This window comes from Plectropomus leopardus, chromosome 7 (genome assembly GCF_026936395.1).
Source record: "Plectropomus leopardus strain MGB_pleo_1.0 chromosome 7, ASM2693639v1, whole genome shotgun sequence".
NCBI lineage: Eukaryota > Metazoa > Chordata > Actinopteri > Perciformes > Serranidae > Plectropomus > Plectropomus leopardus.
In genome coordinates, this window is record NC_142182.1 from 23,716,426 (window position 1) to 23,734,141 (window position 17,716).

The 17,716-nt window shown below is 36.0% G+C and overlaps 1 protein-coding gene across 1 annotated transcript in view; it reads right to left on the reverse strand.

Annotated features, from left to right (window-relative positions):
• Positions 1 to 6,209: 6,209 nt before the first annotated feature.
• Positions 6,210 to 17,716, reverse strand: part of map1ab (microtubule-associated protein 1Ab) — a 122,497-nt gene continuing 110,990 nt past the window's right edge. Inside the window, exon 8 of the mRNA XM_042496442.2 lies at positions 6,210 to 10,531. Within this exon, the coding sequence (XP_042352376.2) occupies positions 10,376 to 10,531 (156 nt within the window). The 3' untranslated portion in view covers positions 6,210 to 10,375. The remainder of the gene's footprint in view (positions 10,532 to 17,716) is intronic.

Genomic DNA, 17,716 nt, shown 5'->3' on the forward strand with positions numbered 1-17,716 from the left:
TTTCACTGCTCTTCTCCTTTATTTCCTCCCATCATTTTACCTTACCCCAATTTCCTCCCCTTCCCTTCAATTCTTCTCTTCTTTTTGTACCCTCTCCTCTCAATGTCTCCTCTCTCCTTTTCTCTTCTGTTTTTCATCTCCCAGCCTCATCTCGTTTCCTCTCCTTGTCCTTTTTTTCCTTCCCTCCCCTTTACTCTTGATCTCATTGTGTTGTTTCTTTTTCTCTTCTTGCTTTCCCTCCTAGTCTCCTCCACTTGTTTCCTCTCCTCTGCATATCTCCTCTCCTTGTTTCCTTTCCTAGCCCTCTCTTCTTTTTTTCTCCTTTCAATGTCTCCTTTCGTGTTTTCTTTCCATGTCTCCTGTCCTAGACTCCTCTCTTTTATTTCTGTCCTCTCATGTCTCCTCTTGGTTCCTTTCCTCTGCAGGTCTTGTATCTTGTTTATTTTGTTCTTATGTCTCCTCTTCTTATATCCCCTTCTCTCCATGTCTCCTGTCATTGTTTCTTTTCCTCTGCATGTTAAGTCTCCTTGTTTCATCTCCTCTATATATGTCCTTTCATTCTCCTAGTCTCCTCTCCTCTCACTCACCCTCTTCCTATGTGATATGTCCTTGATTCCTTGCTGCTTTACGTCTCCTCTCTTTATTTCCTCTCCTTATCTTCTTTCCTTTCTCCCTCTTTTCTTCTTTTTTCTCATCTCCTCCACTCCTTGATCTCCCCTCTTCCTCTTCTCCTCTTTTACCTCACCTTATTTACCTCTCTCCTCCTCCTTCTCTCCTCGTCTCCCCCTTTCACTCCCTCCCACTCTCTCCCACACTCCTCTCCAAACAGCTTTTAAGAATAGTGATGACTCATGCCTCTTTCTATTGCTCCTATGTGTTGCCATGGAGACACCCCCAGATGTAATTTACTCCCCCTGGGCGACGCAAGAGAGACAGACACAGAGAGAGAGGGAGAGAGAGGGGAGAGTCAGACAGAGACAGACAGAGACCGCCGACTCACCGGAAGCCAAAAGCTGATGTCATTCATTCCGTCTGAATGTTTTTTCTCTCAGGCTTTATTCCTGACATTCACACACACTTTAACACACAAACGTCCATTCATCCTGTCTCCATCTGTCACAACACACACACACACACACACACACACACACACACACACACACACACACACACACACACACACACACACACACACTACAAACTTTCCAGTAGTTACTTTTATACAGAGCCACTGTGTGGCTGCAGGTAGTTTCAGGATCTTTATCAGGTTTTACTCCAGTAGTGAAAAAACATTAATACTGTTGTCTACAAAAAAGTTACAGCTCAATCTAAAGAAATGTTATCAAATGCAAATTTAAGTGAGGAAAAATGCCAGTAGAGGTCTCCCAGGTTCAAGACCCACTAGATGCTGTTTTTGCCCCATGTCTAATCTGCTGTAAGTGAACCCTCCCAAAGAAAAAGAAATTATTTATTTAACTTAATGCTGTTTAGGCTTAAATTCATATCCAAGATTTATTGTGGTTTTCCAAAAAAACTGACCTAGAAAAAGAGACACACAGGTGGGGAGTTGAGTCTTGAGTCAGAGTTTTGTATGATGCTTAAGATGACAGATGCAGAAAAAAACAAATTGCTATGTGGCACAATGTTATGTTAATTGTTGGAGAAAGTCGTAGGTTGCTTAATTACACAGTGCTTGCTAATGAGCAAGCTATGCGAACACTTAGAGGGATGTAATTTGTTGTATTTGTTAACTTCCAGAAGGTCGTTATCATCAGAGGAAGACTGAAAAGTGTCAGAAAATGAGGACTTAATGTGTGAACTTTACATTTTAGTTATATCTCCTTTTATTTATCTATATATTTATATGGGTTTTTTATGTATCTAATCTTAGACCCTCTATTTGGATTAACCTCAAAATAAATAAATAAATAAATAAATAAATGGAAACAAAATGAAATAGCAGTAGAAAAGAGATCCCACCTGCAGGACACAGCAACATGCAATAGAAAATTATGATGACAATATTAGAGATAGATTTTAACATATTTAAACATATTTGAGTAACTGTGCTACTGTAAGTAAATGATTATAGTAGGAATAAGTAGATTCAGTCATGTAGAATTTAAAGTAGCAGCTTGCTTCTAAAGCTTCTATATTTTCGACCATAGATAGATAAAATAGGCCGAGAGGAAGTGGGTACAAAAAAATGAATTGCATTTCATAATTAAATAACCTGCAAAATAACTTAACATCATCTTTTAAGACCGCTGATGGTTAAACTGTTAAAAAACATACAGGCAATTAATTTGTTGAGTCATGCTTAGGTGGTTTTAAAACCAATCTGTGGTGCTGAAAGCCCTTCGATGAATCAGCCGGGTCAAATATAAGATTAGAAGCTGCATTGGATGTGCTCGACATTTTATCTTGTGTAATTCCAGTAGCTGAACTATTCAGCTTCCCTTGTCATATCCTTGTGTGATAAAGGTTAAGAAAAAGTGCACACTGAGGGTTTAAAAATCATTGCCAACCTGCTCCAAAAATCCCCTCGGCTTTGGTATTTCTTCTGTAACAGCTCTTGTGTATTTTCAGTTGTTGGTCACTGTGCCCCAACCTTCCTCCCCCTATTCAGTGACTTCAGCGTGCACTCAGCTTTTTGCTCGAAATCTAAGTAAATACAAAGTGGGAGGGAAAGACAGCTGAATAGAGAATAACCCTCATTGAGCTTCCAAAACCCGACAGGAAAGCAGGAAGGTGTCCAGTTAGACCTTGAGTGCACGCCCACACCCCATCCTCAAATCCCCTGTAACCCTCCTCTAAAGTCAAACGCATCGTCATGGTAACCTGGAGGAGGGAGGGTAGTTGTTTTGCTTGGTGACGTGGCAGCCGAGCAGCAACGTGTGGGCTTGGTCACCCCACTAGAGAATGCAGAAACTGCATTTAATAGTGAAGCGTCCAACGTGAGAGGGACATCCAACATGAGCCAGCATCAGGCCAGATTTCTTCCTCTGTCTTTTTGGTTTCACTTTTATTTTTTTACACTCCCCGGTACTGCAGGGGAGAAATGAAACAGGAGAAGATAAATTAGGAGCGATATATCAACATGGGTAACGAATGCAGAGTGTGTTTCAGCGTCAGGTGTAGGTGTGGACCCGTCAATTTAGATTTTGGAGCCCAGATTGATTTGTTCTGCCCCACCCACCCTCTCCTCCACCCCCAGCATGCATCCCTCGGGGAGTAAGATTACTGAGTCATTCTCTTTCCCTAGCCGCCCAAAGTCAAAGATCAATAAATATCAAATGAAAAACTGCTAAGTTATTTTGACAAGTGGGGGGAGTGAGAATTATCAGTGCTGCCAAAGCCTAACTTCATCTTTCCACCAAATCAAAGCTGATCACCAGGCTCGCAGGGCCAGCCTGTTGTCTCCAACAGCTAATTTCTAACTCACTAAAGCCCACACAGGTGTGATTTTAATGTCTGGTTAGTGTTATGCAGGCTAATATTTTGTGACAGATGGGGCTCACTTCATCTGTGACAAAATCAAAAAAGCCCAAAGATTAAGAAGTAAAAACTTTAAAACGTGTGCAACAAATCAACAAATTTCCCGACATTTCTTATATCAGCTAATGTTAATGCCGTTAATTCCCAGCAATTTGGCCATTAATTCTCCAGATCTACTTTCTTTGAACCAATCTGACGGCATTCAGTCAAGTTTCAGGAGAGAACCATGAAGAACTAACATTATGTAACTCAGCACCTGTTGGAAAAAAGTTACCAAAGATAATTTTCTTAGCATATAAAAACTACATGTTGTTCAACAAAAAACAAATTTCATAATGGAAAACTAGTGGGTCAGAAATTAAAGACTGAGATGTAAAAACCAGCTTTGTTCGATATTTTAAGTCGTGCAATGAGCAGTAAGCCGAGGATAATATTAGGACAGCAAGAAAATGCTTAATATATTACTCCTCTTTTATTAAAATGGCTTTACTTTTGGTAAAGGCACTGACTTTGACTTGACCTGGAGTTGTCAGTCTTGACTTGGGACTTGAGTGCAAAGACCTGAGACTTACATGTTACCTGCAAAGTCATGTCTTGGTCCCGGCGCTTGAACAGGACTTCAGCAGTTCCCGGTAAGAGTTTCAACACTTGACTAAATTACTTTGCTGCTGTTCTGCGTGTCTCATTAAAGTTTCCGTTTCAGAGTGCAGCAAGGACACCATTTGGGAGACACTACAACTGAAGCAATAAGGTAGGACCTGTGTTACTATTTTTACGACAATGACTTCTGTTTCTGCCATTTCTTACATTTTGCATGAGATATAAGTGTTGTAAAGGGTTAAGTGAGGACTTTGATTTGCATCCTTTTCAAAAGTGCATTCCATTGATTTTGATGTAGTGTATTATGACCATCCCTTGTCCATAAGCATATTTTTGGTATTCTGTGGTGATAGCTTCGTACCTATGTCTGTTATCACAACCTCCCTTTGTAGATTAGCAGAAGCGCCTCTATTTATTATTTATTATCCTTTCTGCAATTTAACATTATATTTTTGACGGTGTTACCTGATGTTTTGATAATGTGGTTTTGTCTGTATATACCTTTGTATAGTTGTATATACTGATAGGTATCGGTGTACAAGTATGCATTCATTCAAGTATGTATTTTCATTACATACTTTACATGTATCATTATGGGCCTTATCAGTTTTTTTCAGTAATTTGATTTCATTTATTCCATTATTATTATTGTAATTATTATTATTTATATATATATATATATATATATATATATATATATATATATATATATATATATATATATATTTTTTTTTTTTTAAATTTTTCTTTTTTTATTATCAATTTTTTCCCCCTGTATTATAGTTTTTTCCATAATAGTATTTTCTTTGGTAATTTCACATATATGCTGGTGACATATGACGGTGTTACCTGATTCTATGGTAATGTGTTTTTGCCTGTATATATGTAAAGTTGTATATATTTATAGGTATATATGTACAAGTATTCATTCAATAACTTTATCTATATAGTTGTAACCATGAAATATCATTAGGGACTTTATCAATTTTTTTTTGTCCCTTATCATTTTTTTTAGTAATTCAGTTAAATCAATAATAATGATATTATTATTGTTGTTATTATTATTATTATTATTATTATTATTATTATTATTATTATTAGTAGTAGTAGTAGTAGTAGTAGTAGTAGTAGTAGTAGTAGTAGTAGTATTAGTATTATTATTATTATTACAGTTGTTAGTATTATTATTTATTTATTTATGTATTTTTCTCTATTATTCCCCTCCTCCTTTATTTTAGTTTTTTCTATTTTAGTATTTTCTTTGGTAATTTCATATAATACTTCTGATGGTGTGACCTGATTCTGTGTGATTTTGCCTGTATATATTTTTGTATAATTGTGTATATTTATAGGTATATGTGTAGAAGTAAGCATTCAAAAACTTTATCTGTATAATTTTTTACCATGAGATATCATTATGGGCATTTCTTTTTTGTTGTCCTTTATCATTTTTTTTCCTTACATATTACATACTTTTTTTTTATACATGAATATTTTCTTCTCAGTATCATTAACTTATTCTTATTTTACTTTTTACTATATTTATGTCACTTTTTTTGTAATTTTTGCCTTGTCTTATGACACATATGTTGTATTGTTGAGTTGTAAATTTCTTGGTATCACATAACCTGTCAGGTGACCAATTCATGCTATTTATAGGGTGTGTGTCTGTACTTTGTCATGTCTAACAAAGGGCTAATGTCCGAAATGTCACACGTATGGAGGTAATTGAATAAATTTTCATTGGAGCATGCACTAGTGTGCTGACTTTATTTATTCATTCATATAATGGATATATTGCCACCCATACCTTATAGATCAGCGAGCATTGCTGTACAGTCATCGTCTTGTTTAGTCATAGATGTTATATCATTACCGTAATCTTCACAGTAATAAAGTCACTACATATATATACACATAAATATATATATCTATATCTATCTATCTATCTATATCTATCTATCTATCTATCTATCTATCTATCTATATCTATATTTATCTATATTTATCTATCTATCTATCTATCTATCTATCTATCTATATATATATATATATATATATATATATATAAATCACTTGTAAAGAGACAGAAGAGACACTCACAACACACATTTTAGATTTAAATGTACTTTAATTGATGATCACCAGGCTGTTTCCCTTTTACAATGAATCTGCAGTAGTTCTAGTTTTACCAGTTAGATTTAAAGAGACAGAGAGATATTGAATATCGCGTTGAGGAAGGAAAACATAACTAAGATTATTACAATGCAAAAGGAAATAGAGAGAGAATCAAACAGAACTACCAATACAGCATCTTCTTAACAACATGTTAATAGGGCAAACAATAAAAGCACAGCCCAGTATTATATTACTGTAGGTCATTTCAGTACCAGTTAAGACAATTAGCTTTTTTTCTTTTTTCAAATATACCTCTTTAAAATAGCATTGTATTTTTTTTATTATTATTTCCATGTTAAACAATTACATTCAGGATTATAACTAAATAAATCACATGCAGAGATTAGATGGACAGATGACCAAATGATATCTTCATTTCAATGCAGGTATGACGATGAACTTGAACTGAAAGATGCAATATTTTTTTCATTCTGTACTTTGTCAGCGTTTGTGTAGTTTTCTTGGTACAAGGAGTAGTTAGCAGTTTAGATCATACTGTCACTCAAACCAGTTAAAATGAGCAGTTATCACAAGTTTGTGATATCTTTCAGATTTGTTCTTTCCAGAGCAATTATGTACAAATCTGTGTGCACAGTACATAAATGTACATGTAGCATTTGTTTAATATCATTGATGTTTTCTGAGTCTGCATGTGTTTCAAGTCATATTCAGGAAAAGGAAAAAGTTGCAGCTGCAGTTAGTACTATTTCTGTGTGTTTTTCATGTTTTGTTGCAGAATCTAGGTTGCTTTCTGTTGCGTTAGAAATTGAACTTTTCTCCTCTGGAGCAGAACCGTAATTGAAATGACAATTTGTCAAAATAGAAAAACAGTATCTGCTCTCACTCTGTGCTCCCTAAAAGTGTATTTCTAACCAGGCTGGTATGAGTATGTTTTTTTGGATTTTTTTTTTTAATTTGTTTTTATTACTTCTTTATCTATTGTTTTGTTCCAGCAGCATTCGCATAGTAGTACCAACTCTACATTCAGAAAAATAGATCTCCTGTATAGTGCATTCAGCATCTGTATAGTCATACAGTTCAGTATTGAGTGATTCACAGCGTTCTATTGATGCCTTGAGAAACTCAAGGCTGGGTATTTGGAATCCACCAACTTAAAAACATTATTCAAAGACAGTACAACATCTTTCTGGCTTTTTTCACACACATTTCCAGACAGCATCTAAGAGGGGGTGAAAAGGACTTTTTGCTTGTTTTGCTTCATTTTGGACATTCACAGTCCCTCGGTGTGCACTTCTTCATGTGCCCTTCAGTTAATCAAATCCCTCCAGATTAGGGTGTGTACTTGTGCGTGCCCAGCTGTTTAATATACAACCTGCATCAAACTCTCCCCAGTGGGATGAAAAAAAAGCTATGTCTGCTTGAATCATTACCAGCACGAGATGCATATCAAGGCTTAATGTGCATAATGGACATGTATAATGTTGAGGGAGGCCGGGTGGAGCAAAGAGCACAGAGGCTTTGGAAGATGAGGTATAAGGTAGAGTGAGCTTTACAGGGAAAGGAAATGGCACTGGTCCCAGGCTAAATGGTCTAGCCTTTTGTAGAGTTTGTTCATTATTTTGATTTAGGTTGAGGGAAAGTTAAAGTATGCAAGCAGAGAATCCTCCCTGCTTTTGTTGGCAACATCCTCACAGTCAATGTGTCATCAACAGCTCAAACAAAGTCCTTTTTCTGGAAATCCAAGCCTCCTGTCCTCAATCGCCTAGCCTGGCCAATCCCCCAGTTTCATATCAATCTTCATAAACATAAATAACAACAATGTGATGAGCCATTATGGCAGAAATGTACTTCTAATTTATACTGAAATGAAATGTAAATTTAGAAAATAATCCAATTTGTATTTTATCACAAATTTGGAGAAAATTAAAGTAAATGTGTTACTGTGAAAATTCAGACACAAATGAAATCAAATTTGGCCTCATGTAAATTCAATGTTAGCGACTCTCCAATCTGTCCGTGAACAAGCAGAAAGACCTTTCATACTGAACCCACAGAAAAGTCACTCGCCTCATCACCGTGCTGTGCTATAAAAACAGCTACTTGGTGTGTATCGTATACTCACACACACACACAAAACTACATCAGAGACATTCCTACTTTATAACTTTGCCCGGCACAATCATAATCATCACATTCATGCTCATTCTATAAATATTACTCTGGGGTTAATATTAGGTAATTGCTTCATAATTAAGCAGCTTAGTTTGGATAAATGTCTTGAAGATTATTTTATAATACAGTGAAAAGTTTTTTTCTGCTTCCACACTCACTCTCTGTGCTTCAACTACAAACAAAAAATCTGACTTCTAAACTCTCCAAAAAGTACATTCCTATTTGGTGCAATACTTTGCTTGAAGACATTCATATTTGTTTGAAAGTGGCATTTCAGAATGTGGAATAAATGCTGCATTGGATTAATAGAGCTCCAAAGTGATTTAGTGTACTATTTCGAGTGTGGATAAGGTTTGTGCGTTGATTGGTCCTCTATTTCAAAGTCTTGATTTCTTAGTTTTACCCTGGTTTCTGGCTCTGGTTTAAAATGTCTGACATGTCCTTTAAATATCCCCATCTCTCCAAAACCACAAGCTAAAAGGCACGTGAAAGAAGCCTCCTTTAAAACACATCACACTTTTTTTTCCTGAAAATAACCCCAATAATAAATATAAGTATTGCAGTTTCCACTGGCGTAACGCTCCCTCTGAAGGGACAAGCTTCCATTGCTACATTTGTCACAGGTCACTGCTTTTATTTTTTCCCCATCGTTTTGTGGTATTGACAGAGACGGAAAAATGTAGCTGAACAGGAGGAAATGACAGATAATGTTAATTAAACCTTCTTCTCAAACACATGATCAAAAACGTTGCATTCGCATCATGATTTGCTGCATCATCACAAAATATATAATTTATTTAACATAACCTCTGTATTGATATAGACACATTTACCCTATATGTATACTGGAGTACATACAACCAACAAAGAGCATGATAAAGACTTAGAGAGAAACCGTTAAATCCAGCAGAGATATGATTAGTGTACAGACATCGTCCTTTTGCCTGGCGCCTATTGAATTCACTTGAGCGTAGACAGCCAAACAGTGTATCTACACTCTACTGCAATCCACACTTGAAGGCTGGCTAAAGAAAGGGTTAACCTATGCAGTTCTGAAAGAGTCCAAGCTAAAACGCAAGCATCATGCACCAGCTAAGCTGTGAAAGCTGAGAAGAAAGATTTTAAACAGTGGCAACTTCAGGCACCTCCTAAAACCTCACCACAAATGACGACGTAATTTTAATTTTTTTTTTTTTGTCTTTTACAGAACATCAATTTATGTCATTACTGAGTTAATCCAAAAACTACAGTAGCATGATTAGAATTGCAAAGGATGAGTTTTGCCATGTGCACAGATGGGAAATTAACTGAAAAATGTCTACTCTTCTAAAAACTGTGCATACAATATAAACAAATTATTGATCACTGATAAATTTAGGAGATATTTTGGATAAGTTAACTATGAAGAACTACAGTTTCGACATTGTTTTGGCACTCGTTTTGGCCCTCTTGGATGAGATATTTGCCACATGGGAGTATTACATTTCCGAGTTACTTAATATTTGAGCCGAACAGTTTAAGAACTACACCTCATTAATCTATAGTTTAACTGTGACACTATGCATTTGTGGGATAACGATGCCCATTTATCCATCAGATATGAGGCAAAAAAAAAGCGTGTTGATACTATTTGAAATAATCAGAATTTTTTACGATTGTTAGTGCGAGTATAAGAGCTGTGTCAGGGCAGACAGTTAACGCACAGAAGAAAACAAACTTAAAGTACGTTACTATTTGCGTGATAACCCCACTGTCACAGAGAACATAAACCCAGTTTTGACTTTGATTTTCAGCTAACAGAATCTAGTGTATTGAGGGGCTGCAGCAAATACATTTTGAGACTGGAACCATGAGAGAGCGAGAAGCCTTTAGGAAGCAGAGTGCTGTTCACTCTACCTCCAGCGAGAACAGATGACAGGGACAGGGAGGATGGGAGGGTGGGGGAGCACAGCGGGGCTCGTGAAGCTCAGAACTCGATCTTGCAGGCAGGGAAGGACTCGTCCTGCATGACTACGGTGCTGCTGGAGGCCAGAACCATGATGTTCAGGTCCTGCTGCCTCTCGTGGGTCTGCTGGTACCACTCCCGGGTTACCTCGGTGTCGTGGGTCGGGATCAGAGTCACCTGATAGGGACACAGGGAAACAAAATGAGTGGGGAGATAGTGGGGAGGAACTGAGGTAATTGCTGAAAACAAATTCAAGAATTGAAGAAAGATTTTGGAAATTTGCTGATTTGTTGTCTGGCCTAGATGTAGATGAAAGATTGATACTCTCTCTAGCTGCTTTTACACTGCTTGTCCAAGGAGGGAATATTGCACCATTATGCAGCCTCGCCATTCTGTATGTAATGTCCCATTGTGGAAAGGGTTGTCTTGTCTCCGAGCTGGGAACGAAGGAAGTAATACCCGAAACAAGATCTGTGTAAAATGTAGAGCCGGGATGATGTGACCATGTTTACGGCGAATTTAACGTTTTGTGTTATGCATGCGATCCACTGTGAAAGATTTAAGATTACGAGCTGAGGCAGTCCCGCGCTGATCGTCGCACAATGCGCGCCAGTTAGATTCGTGTCCGACCTCATACAGATTTGCTCTGACGTCATTTTACTAAAATCGACACAGATCGAACAGGATACGAGTGTTTCTGTGACTTCCTGTACAGTCTGAAGGCTGCTGGAAAAGTCAGAAAACTATCCAACATGATCACAGCTTTTTGTCACCGACTCCTGATGCTCTTGTACTCTTTTCAGGCGAGGCGCAGCTCATGTGAATTGAGCCAATTGCGATGTAAACTTTTGACATTTTAGCCTTGCTTTTTTGGTCATTTTTTTCAACATGCTTTTTTATGGGTTTTTGGGACGTTTTTGGATGTTTTTTCAGCACTGAATACTATAACATGCCTCTATATGTTATACTAAGTGGATTTCAGCTGGTTTTAGGACATGTCAAATTTTGAAATTTTCGCCATACTATAGCCTTGCTTTTTTAGTCATTTTTTCAACATGCTTTTTTATGGGGTTTTTTTTTTTTTTTTTTACCATTTTTGGGTGTTTTTTCAACACTGAATACAATAACATGCCTCTAAATGCTATATTAAGTGTATTTCAGCTGTTTTTAGGACATGTCAAATTTTGACATTTTCGCCATACTATAGCCTTGCTGTTTTGGTCAGTTTTTCAACATGGTATTTTATGGGCTTTTTGGCCCTTTTTGGATGTTTTTTCAACACTGAATACTATAACATGCAACTTCATGCTATACTAAGTGGATTTCAGCGTTTTTTAGGACATGTCAGATTTTGACATTTTCGCCATACTATAGCCTTGCTTTTTTGGTCATTTTTTCAACATGCTTTTTTGTGGGGTTTTGGGCCGTTTTTGGATGTTTTTTTCATTACTGTCTACTATAACATGCCTCTCTATGCTATACTACGTGGATTTCAGCGTTTTTTAGGACATGTCAGATTTTAACATTTTCGCCATACTATAGCCTTGCTATTTTGGTCATTTTTTCAACAGGCTTTTTTTATGGGTTTTTTTGACCATTTTTGGGTGTTTTTTCAACACTGAATACAATAACATGCCTCTAAATGCTATACTAAGTGGCTTTCAGCTGTTTTTAGGACATGTCAAATTTTGACATTTTCGCCATACTATAGACTTGTTTTTTTGGTCAGTTTTCAATGTGCTATTTTATGGGGTTTTGGACTGTTTTTGGATGTTTTTTCAGTGCTGAATACTATAACATGCAACTTCATGCTATACTAAGTGGTTTTCAGCTGTTTTTAGGACATGTCACATTTTGACATTTTCGCCATACTATAGCCTTGCTTTTTTGGTCATTTTTCCAACATGGTAATTTATGGGTTTCTGGGCCGTTTTTGGATATTTTTTCAACACTGAATATCATAACATGCCTCTAAATGCTAAAAATAAGGTTTTTTTCAGCTGTTTTTAGGACATGTCAAATTTTGAAATTTTCACCATACTATAGCCTTGCTTTCTTGGTCAGTTTTTCAGATGCTATTTTATTGGTTTTTGGGCTGTTTTTGGATGTTTTTTCAACACTGAATACTATAACAAGCCTCTTCATGCTATACTAAGTGGTTTTCAGCTGTTTTTAGGACATGTCATCAAAACACCTGAAAATCACTTAGTGTAGTATGTAGGCACTATTTATATCATACAGAGTTGAAAAAACATCCAAAAAGGGCCAAATTTTCACCATACTATAGCCTTGCTGTTTTGGTCATTTTTCCAACATGGTATTTTATGGATTTTTTGACTGTTTTTGGATGTTTTTTCAACGTTGAATACTATAACATGCAACTTCATGCTATACTAAGTGGTCTTCAGCTGTTTTTAGGACATGTCAAATTTTGACATTTTCGCCATACTATAGCCTTGCTGTTTTGGTCATTTTTCCAACATGCCATTTTATGGTTTTTTTGACCATTTTTGGATGTTTTTTCAACACTGAATACAATAACATGCCTCTAAATGCTATACTAAGTGGTCTTCAGCTGTTTTTAGGACATGTAAAATTTTGATATTTTTCGCCATAGTATAGCCTTGCTTTTTTGGTCAGTTTTTCAAATACTATTTTATGGGCTTTTTGGCCCTTTTTGGATGTTTTTTCAACTCTGTATCATATAAATAGTGCCTACATACTACACTAAGTGATTTTCAGGTGTTTTGATAACGTGTCAAATTTTGACATTTTCACCATACTATAGCCTTGCTGTTTTGGTCATTTTTTCAACATGGTATTTTATAGGTTTTTTGACTGTTTTTGGATGATATTTCAACACTGAATACTATAACAAGCCCCTTCATGCTATAGTAAGTGGTTTTCAGCTGTTTTTAGGACATGTCAAATTTTGACATTTTCGCCATACTATAGCCTTGCTTTTTTGGTCATTTTTCCAACATGGTATTTTACGGGTTTTTGGGCCGTTTTTGGATGTTTTTTCAGCACTGAATACTATTATATGCATCTATATGTTATACTAAGTGGATTTCAGCTGTTTTTAGAACATGTCAAATTTTGACATTTTTTCGCCATACTATAGCCTTGCTTTTTTGGTCAGTTTTTCAAATACTATTTTATGGGCTTTTTGGCCCTTTTTGGATGTTTTTTTTAACTCTGTATGATATAAATAGTGCCTACATACTACACTAAGTGATTTTCAGGTGTTTTGATAACATGTCAAATTTTGACATTTTCACCATACTATAGCCTTGCTGTTTTGGTCATTTTTCCAACATGGTATTTTATGGATTTTTTGACTGTTTTTGGATGATATTTCAACACTGAATACTATAACATGCCTCTTTATGCTATACTAAGTGGATTTCAGCTGTTTTTAGAACATGTCAAATTTTGACATTTTCGCCATACTATAGCCTTGCTTTTTTGGTCATCTTTTCAACATGCTTTTTTATGGGTTTTTGGGCCGTTTTTGGATGTTCTTTCAACACTGAATACTATAACAAGCCTCTTTAAGCTATATTAAGTGTATTTCAGCTGTTTTTAGGACATGTCAAATTTTGACATTTTCGCCATACTATAGCCTTGCTTTTTTGGTCATTTTTCCAACATGGTATTTTACGGGTTTTTGGGCCGTTTTTGGATGTTTTTTCAGCACTGAATACTATTATATGCATCTATATGTTATACTAAGTGGATTTCAGCTGTTTTTAGAACATGTCAAATTTTGACATTTTCGCCATACTATAGCCTTGCTTTTTTGGTCATTTTTCCAACATGGTATTTTATGGGTTTTTGGACTGTTTTTGGATGTTTTTTCAACACTGAATACTATAACATGCAACTTCATGCTATACTAAGTGGTTTTCAGCTGTTTTTAGGACATGTCATCAAAACACCTGAAAATCACTTAGTGTAGTATGTAGGCACTCTTTATATCATACAGAGTTGAAAAAACATCCAAAAAGGGCCAAAAAGGGCCAAATTTTCACCATACTATAGCCTTGCTATTTTGGTCATTTTTCCAACATGGTATTTTATGGATTTTTTGACTGTTTTTGGATGATATTTCAACACTGAATACTATAACAAGCCCCTTCATGCTATAGTAAGTGGTTTTCAGCTGTTTTTAGGACATGTCAAATTTTGACATTTTCGCCATACCATAGCCTTGCTTTTTTGGTCATTTTTTCAACATACTATTTTATGGGCTTTTTTTTCCCCTTTTTTGAAGTTTTTTCAACACTCTTTGATACAATCAGGCTCTACATACCATACTAAGTTGTTTTCAGCTATTTTTAGGACATGTCAAATTTTGATATTTTTGCCATACTATAGTCTTGCTTTTTCTGGTCATTTTTTAAACATGCTATTTTTGGGGTTTTGGGCCGTTTTTGAATGTTTTTTCAACATTGTACACTAAAACAAACCCTTGCTGGTATTTCCCACGTGATTTTGAGGTGTTTTTAGGACATGTCGAATTTTGATATTTTCGCCATATTATAGCCTTGCTTTTTTGGTCATTTTTTCAATATGCTATTTTATGGGTTTTTGGATTGTTTTGGATGTTTGTTCAACATTGTATGCTATAACATGCCTCTACATGCTCTACTAAGTGGATTTCAGCTGTTTTTAGGACATGTCAGTGTTACGGCCGTCACGGCTGTACCTGCACTCCACCCTCCTGTTGTGTGGAAACTTCCTTGGAGCGCTGTGTGTGTTTATAGGTGTGAGATTGTTGTGTGTGTGTGAGTGGTGTGCAAATTGCAGGCTGATGCTGTCGACTTGTGCGGTGCTGCCAAGGAGGAGGATCTGATTGGTGCGCAGCTGGTACTCCTCATCAGTCTACAGGAGCGGTACACCACCCACACAACACCATAAGAGTCCTGACTCGACTTCAGTCTTTGCTTCCCTTGACTCCAGAGAGTAAGCCTCGTTGCTTACCTTTTGAGCTTTTGTTCCGTCTGAAGCACTTGTCTGTTTGGTATTGTTAACTTAGGCCGCAGACTGTGTTTAGAGTACATGTTGTGAATTGTTACTTCTCTAATTTGGTTGGATGCTATTTAGTTGTGTTTCTGGTTTTGTGTTGTTAGTGCAGTAATAAGTGTTGTTATCAGTTATTTATGGGCTTCATTTAGAAATGAAAAAATCTCAAAGTTAGTCTCCCGTTGTTATATTTATTTGTTTATGTAACAATAGTCATTGGCACTTTGTTCAACACCCAATTACTTTTACAATAAATAACTTTGACTTTAACAACTACTTCTGGTTTCATTATTGTTTCCCTTTTCCCCTCTCGAGCCGGGTCGAAAGAGTGAAGATTGGACCTTGTCACCATGCTATAGCATTGTTTTTTCGTTTATTTTTTCTACCTGCTACTTTATGGTTTTTTAGTCGTTTTTTTGATGTACACCTTATGATATAAAAAGCCTGTACATGCTATACTCAGTGGATTTCAGCTGTTTTTAGGACATGTCAAATTTTGACATTTTCGCCATACTATAGCCTTGCTTTCTTGGTCATTTTTCCAACATGCTTTTTTATGACTTTTTGGGCCGTTTTTTGATGTCTTTTCAAAACTGAATACTATAACAAGCCTCTTTATGCGATATTAAGTGGATTTCAGCTGTTTTTAGGACATGTCAAATTTTGACATTTTCGCCATACTATAGCCTTGCTTTTTTGGTGATTTTTCCAACATGGTATTTTATGGGTTTTTGGGCCGTTTTTGGATGTTTTTTCAACACTGAATACTACAACAAGCCTCTTTATGCTACATTAAGTGGATTTCAGCTGTTTTTAGGACATGTCAAATTTTGACATTTTCGCCATACTATAGCCTTGCTTTCTTGGTCATCTTTTCAACATGCTTTTTTATGGGTTTTTGGGCCATTTTTGGATGTTTTTTCAACACTGAATACTATAACAAGCCTCTTTATGCTATATTAAGTGTATTTAAGCTGTTTTTAGGACATGTCAAATTTTGACATTTTCGCCATACTATAGCCTTGCTATTTTGGTCATCTTTCCAACATGGTATTTTATGGGTTTTTGGGCCATTTTTGGATGTTTTTTCAACACTGAATACTATAACAAGCCTCTTTATGCTATATTAAGTGGATTTCAGCTGTTTTTAGGACATGTCAAATTTTGATATTTTCGCCATACTATAGCCTTGTTTTTTTGGTCATTTTTCCAACATGGTATTTTATGGGTTTTTGGGCCGTTTTTGGATGCGTTTTCAACACTGAATACTATAACAAGCCTCTTTGTGCTATATTAAGTGGATTTCAGCTGTTTTTAGGACATGTCAAATTTTGACATTTTCGCCATACTATAGCCTTGCTGTTTTGGTCATGTTTCCAACGTGGTTTTTTATGGGTTTTGGGCCGTTTTTGGATGTTTTTCAACACTGAATACTATAACAAGCCTCTTTATGCTATACTAAGTGGTTTTCAGCTGATTTTAGGACATGTCAAATTTTGACATTTTTCGCCATACTATAGTCTTGCTTTCTTGGTCATTTTTCCAACATGGTATTTTATGGGTTTTTGGGCCGTTTTGGATGTTTTTCAACACTGAATACTATAACAAGCCTCTTTATGCTATATTAAGTGGATTTCAGCTGTTTTTAGGACATGTCAAATTTTGACATTTTCGCCATACTATAGCCTTGCTTTCTTGGTCATCTTTTCAACATGCTTTTTTATGGTTTTTTTGGCCGTTTTTTGATGTGTTTTCAACACTGAATACTATAACAAGCCTCTTTATGCTATATTAAGTGTATTTCAGCTGTTTTTAGGACATGTCAAATTTTGACATTTCGCCATACTATAGCCTTGCTTTCTTGGTCATCTTTTCAACATGGTATTTTATGGTTTTTTGGCGTTTTTAGATGTGTTTTCAACACTGAATACTATAACAAGCCTCTTTATGCTATATTAAGTGTATTTCAGCTGTTTTTAGGACATGTCAAATTTTGACATTTTCGCCATACTATAGCCTTGCTTTCTTGGTCATGTTTTCAACATGCTTTTTTATGGGTTTTGGGCGTTTTTGATGTGTTTTCAACACTGAATACTATAACAAGCCTCTTTATGCTATATTAAGTGTATTTCAGCTGTTTTTAGGACATGTCAAATTTTGACATTTTCGCCATACTATAGCCTTGCTTTTTGGTCATTTTTCCAACATGGTATTTTATGGGTTTTTGGGCCGTTTTTGGATGTTTTTTCAACACTGAATACTATAACAAGCCTCTTTATGCTATATTAAGTGGATTTCAGCTGTTTTTAGGACATGTCAAATTTTGACATTTTC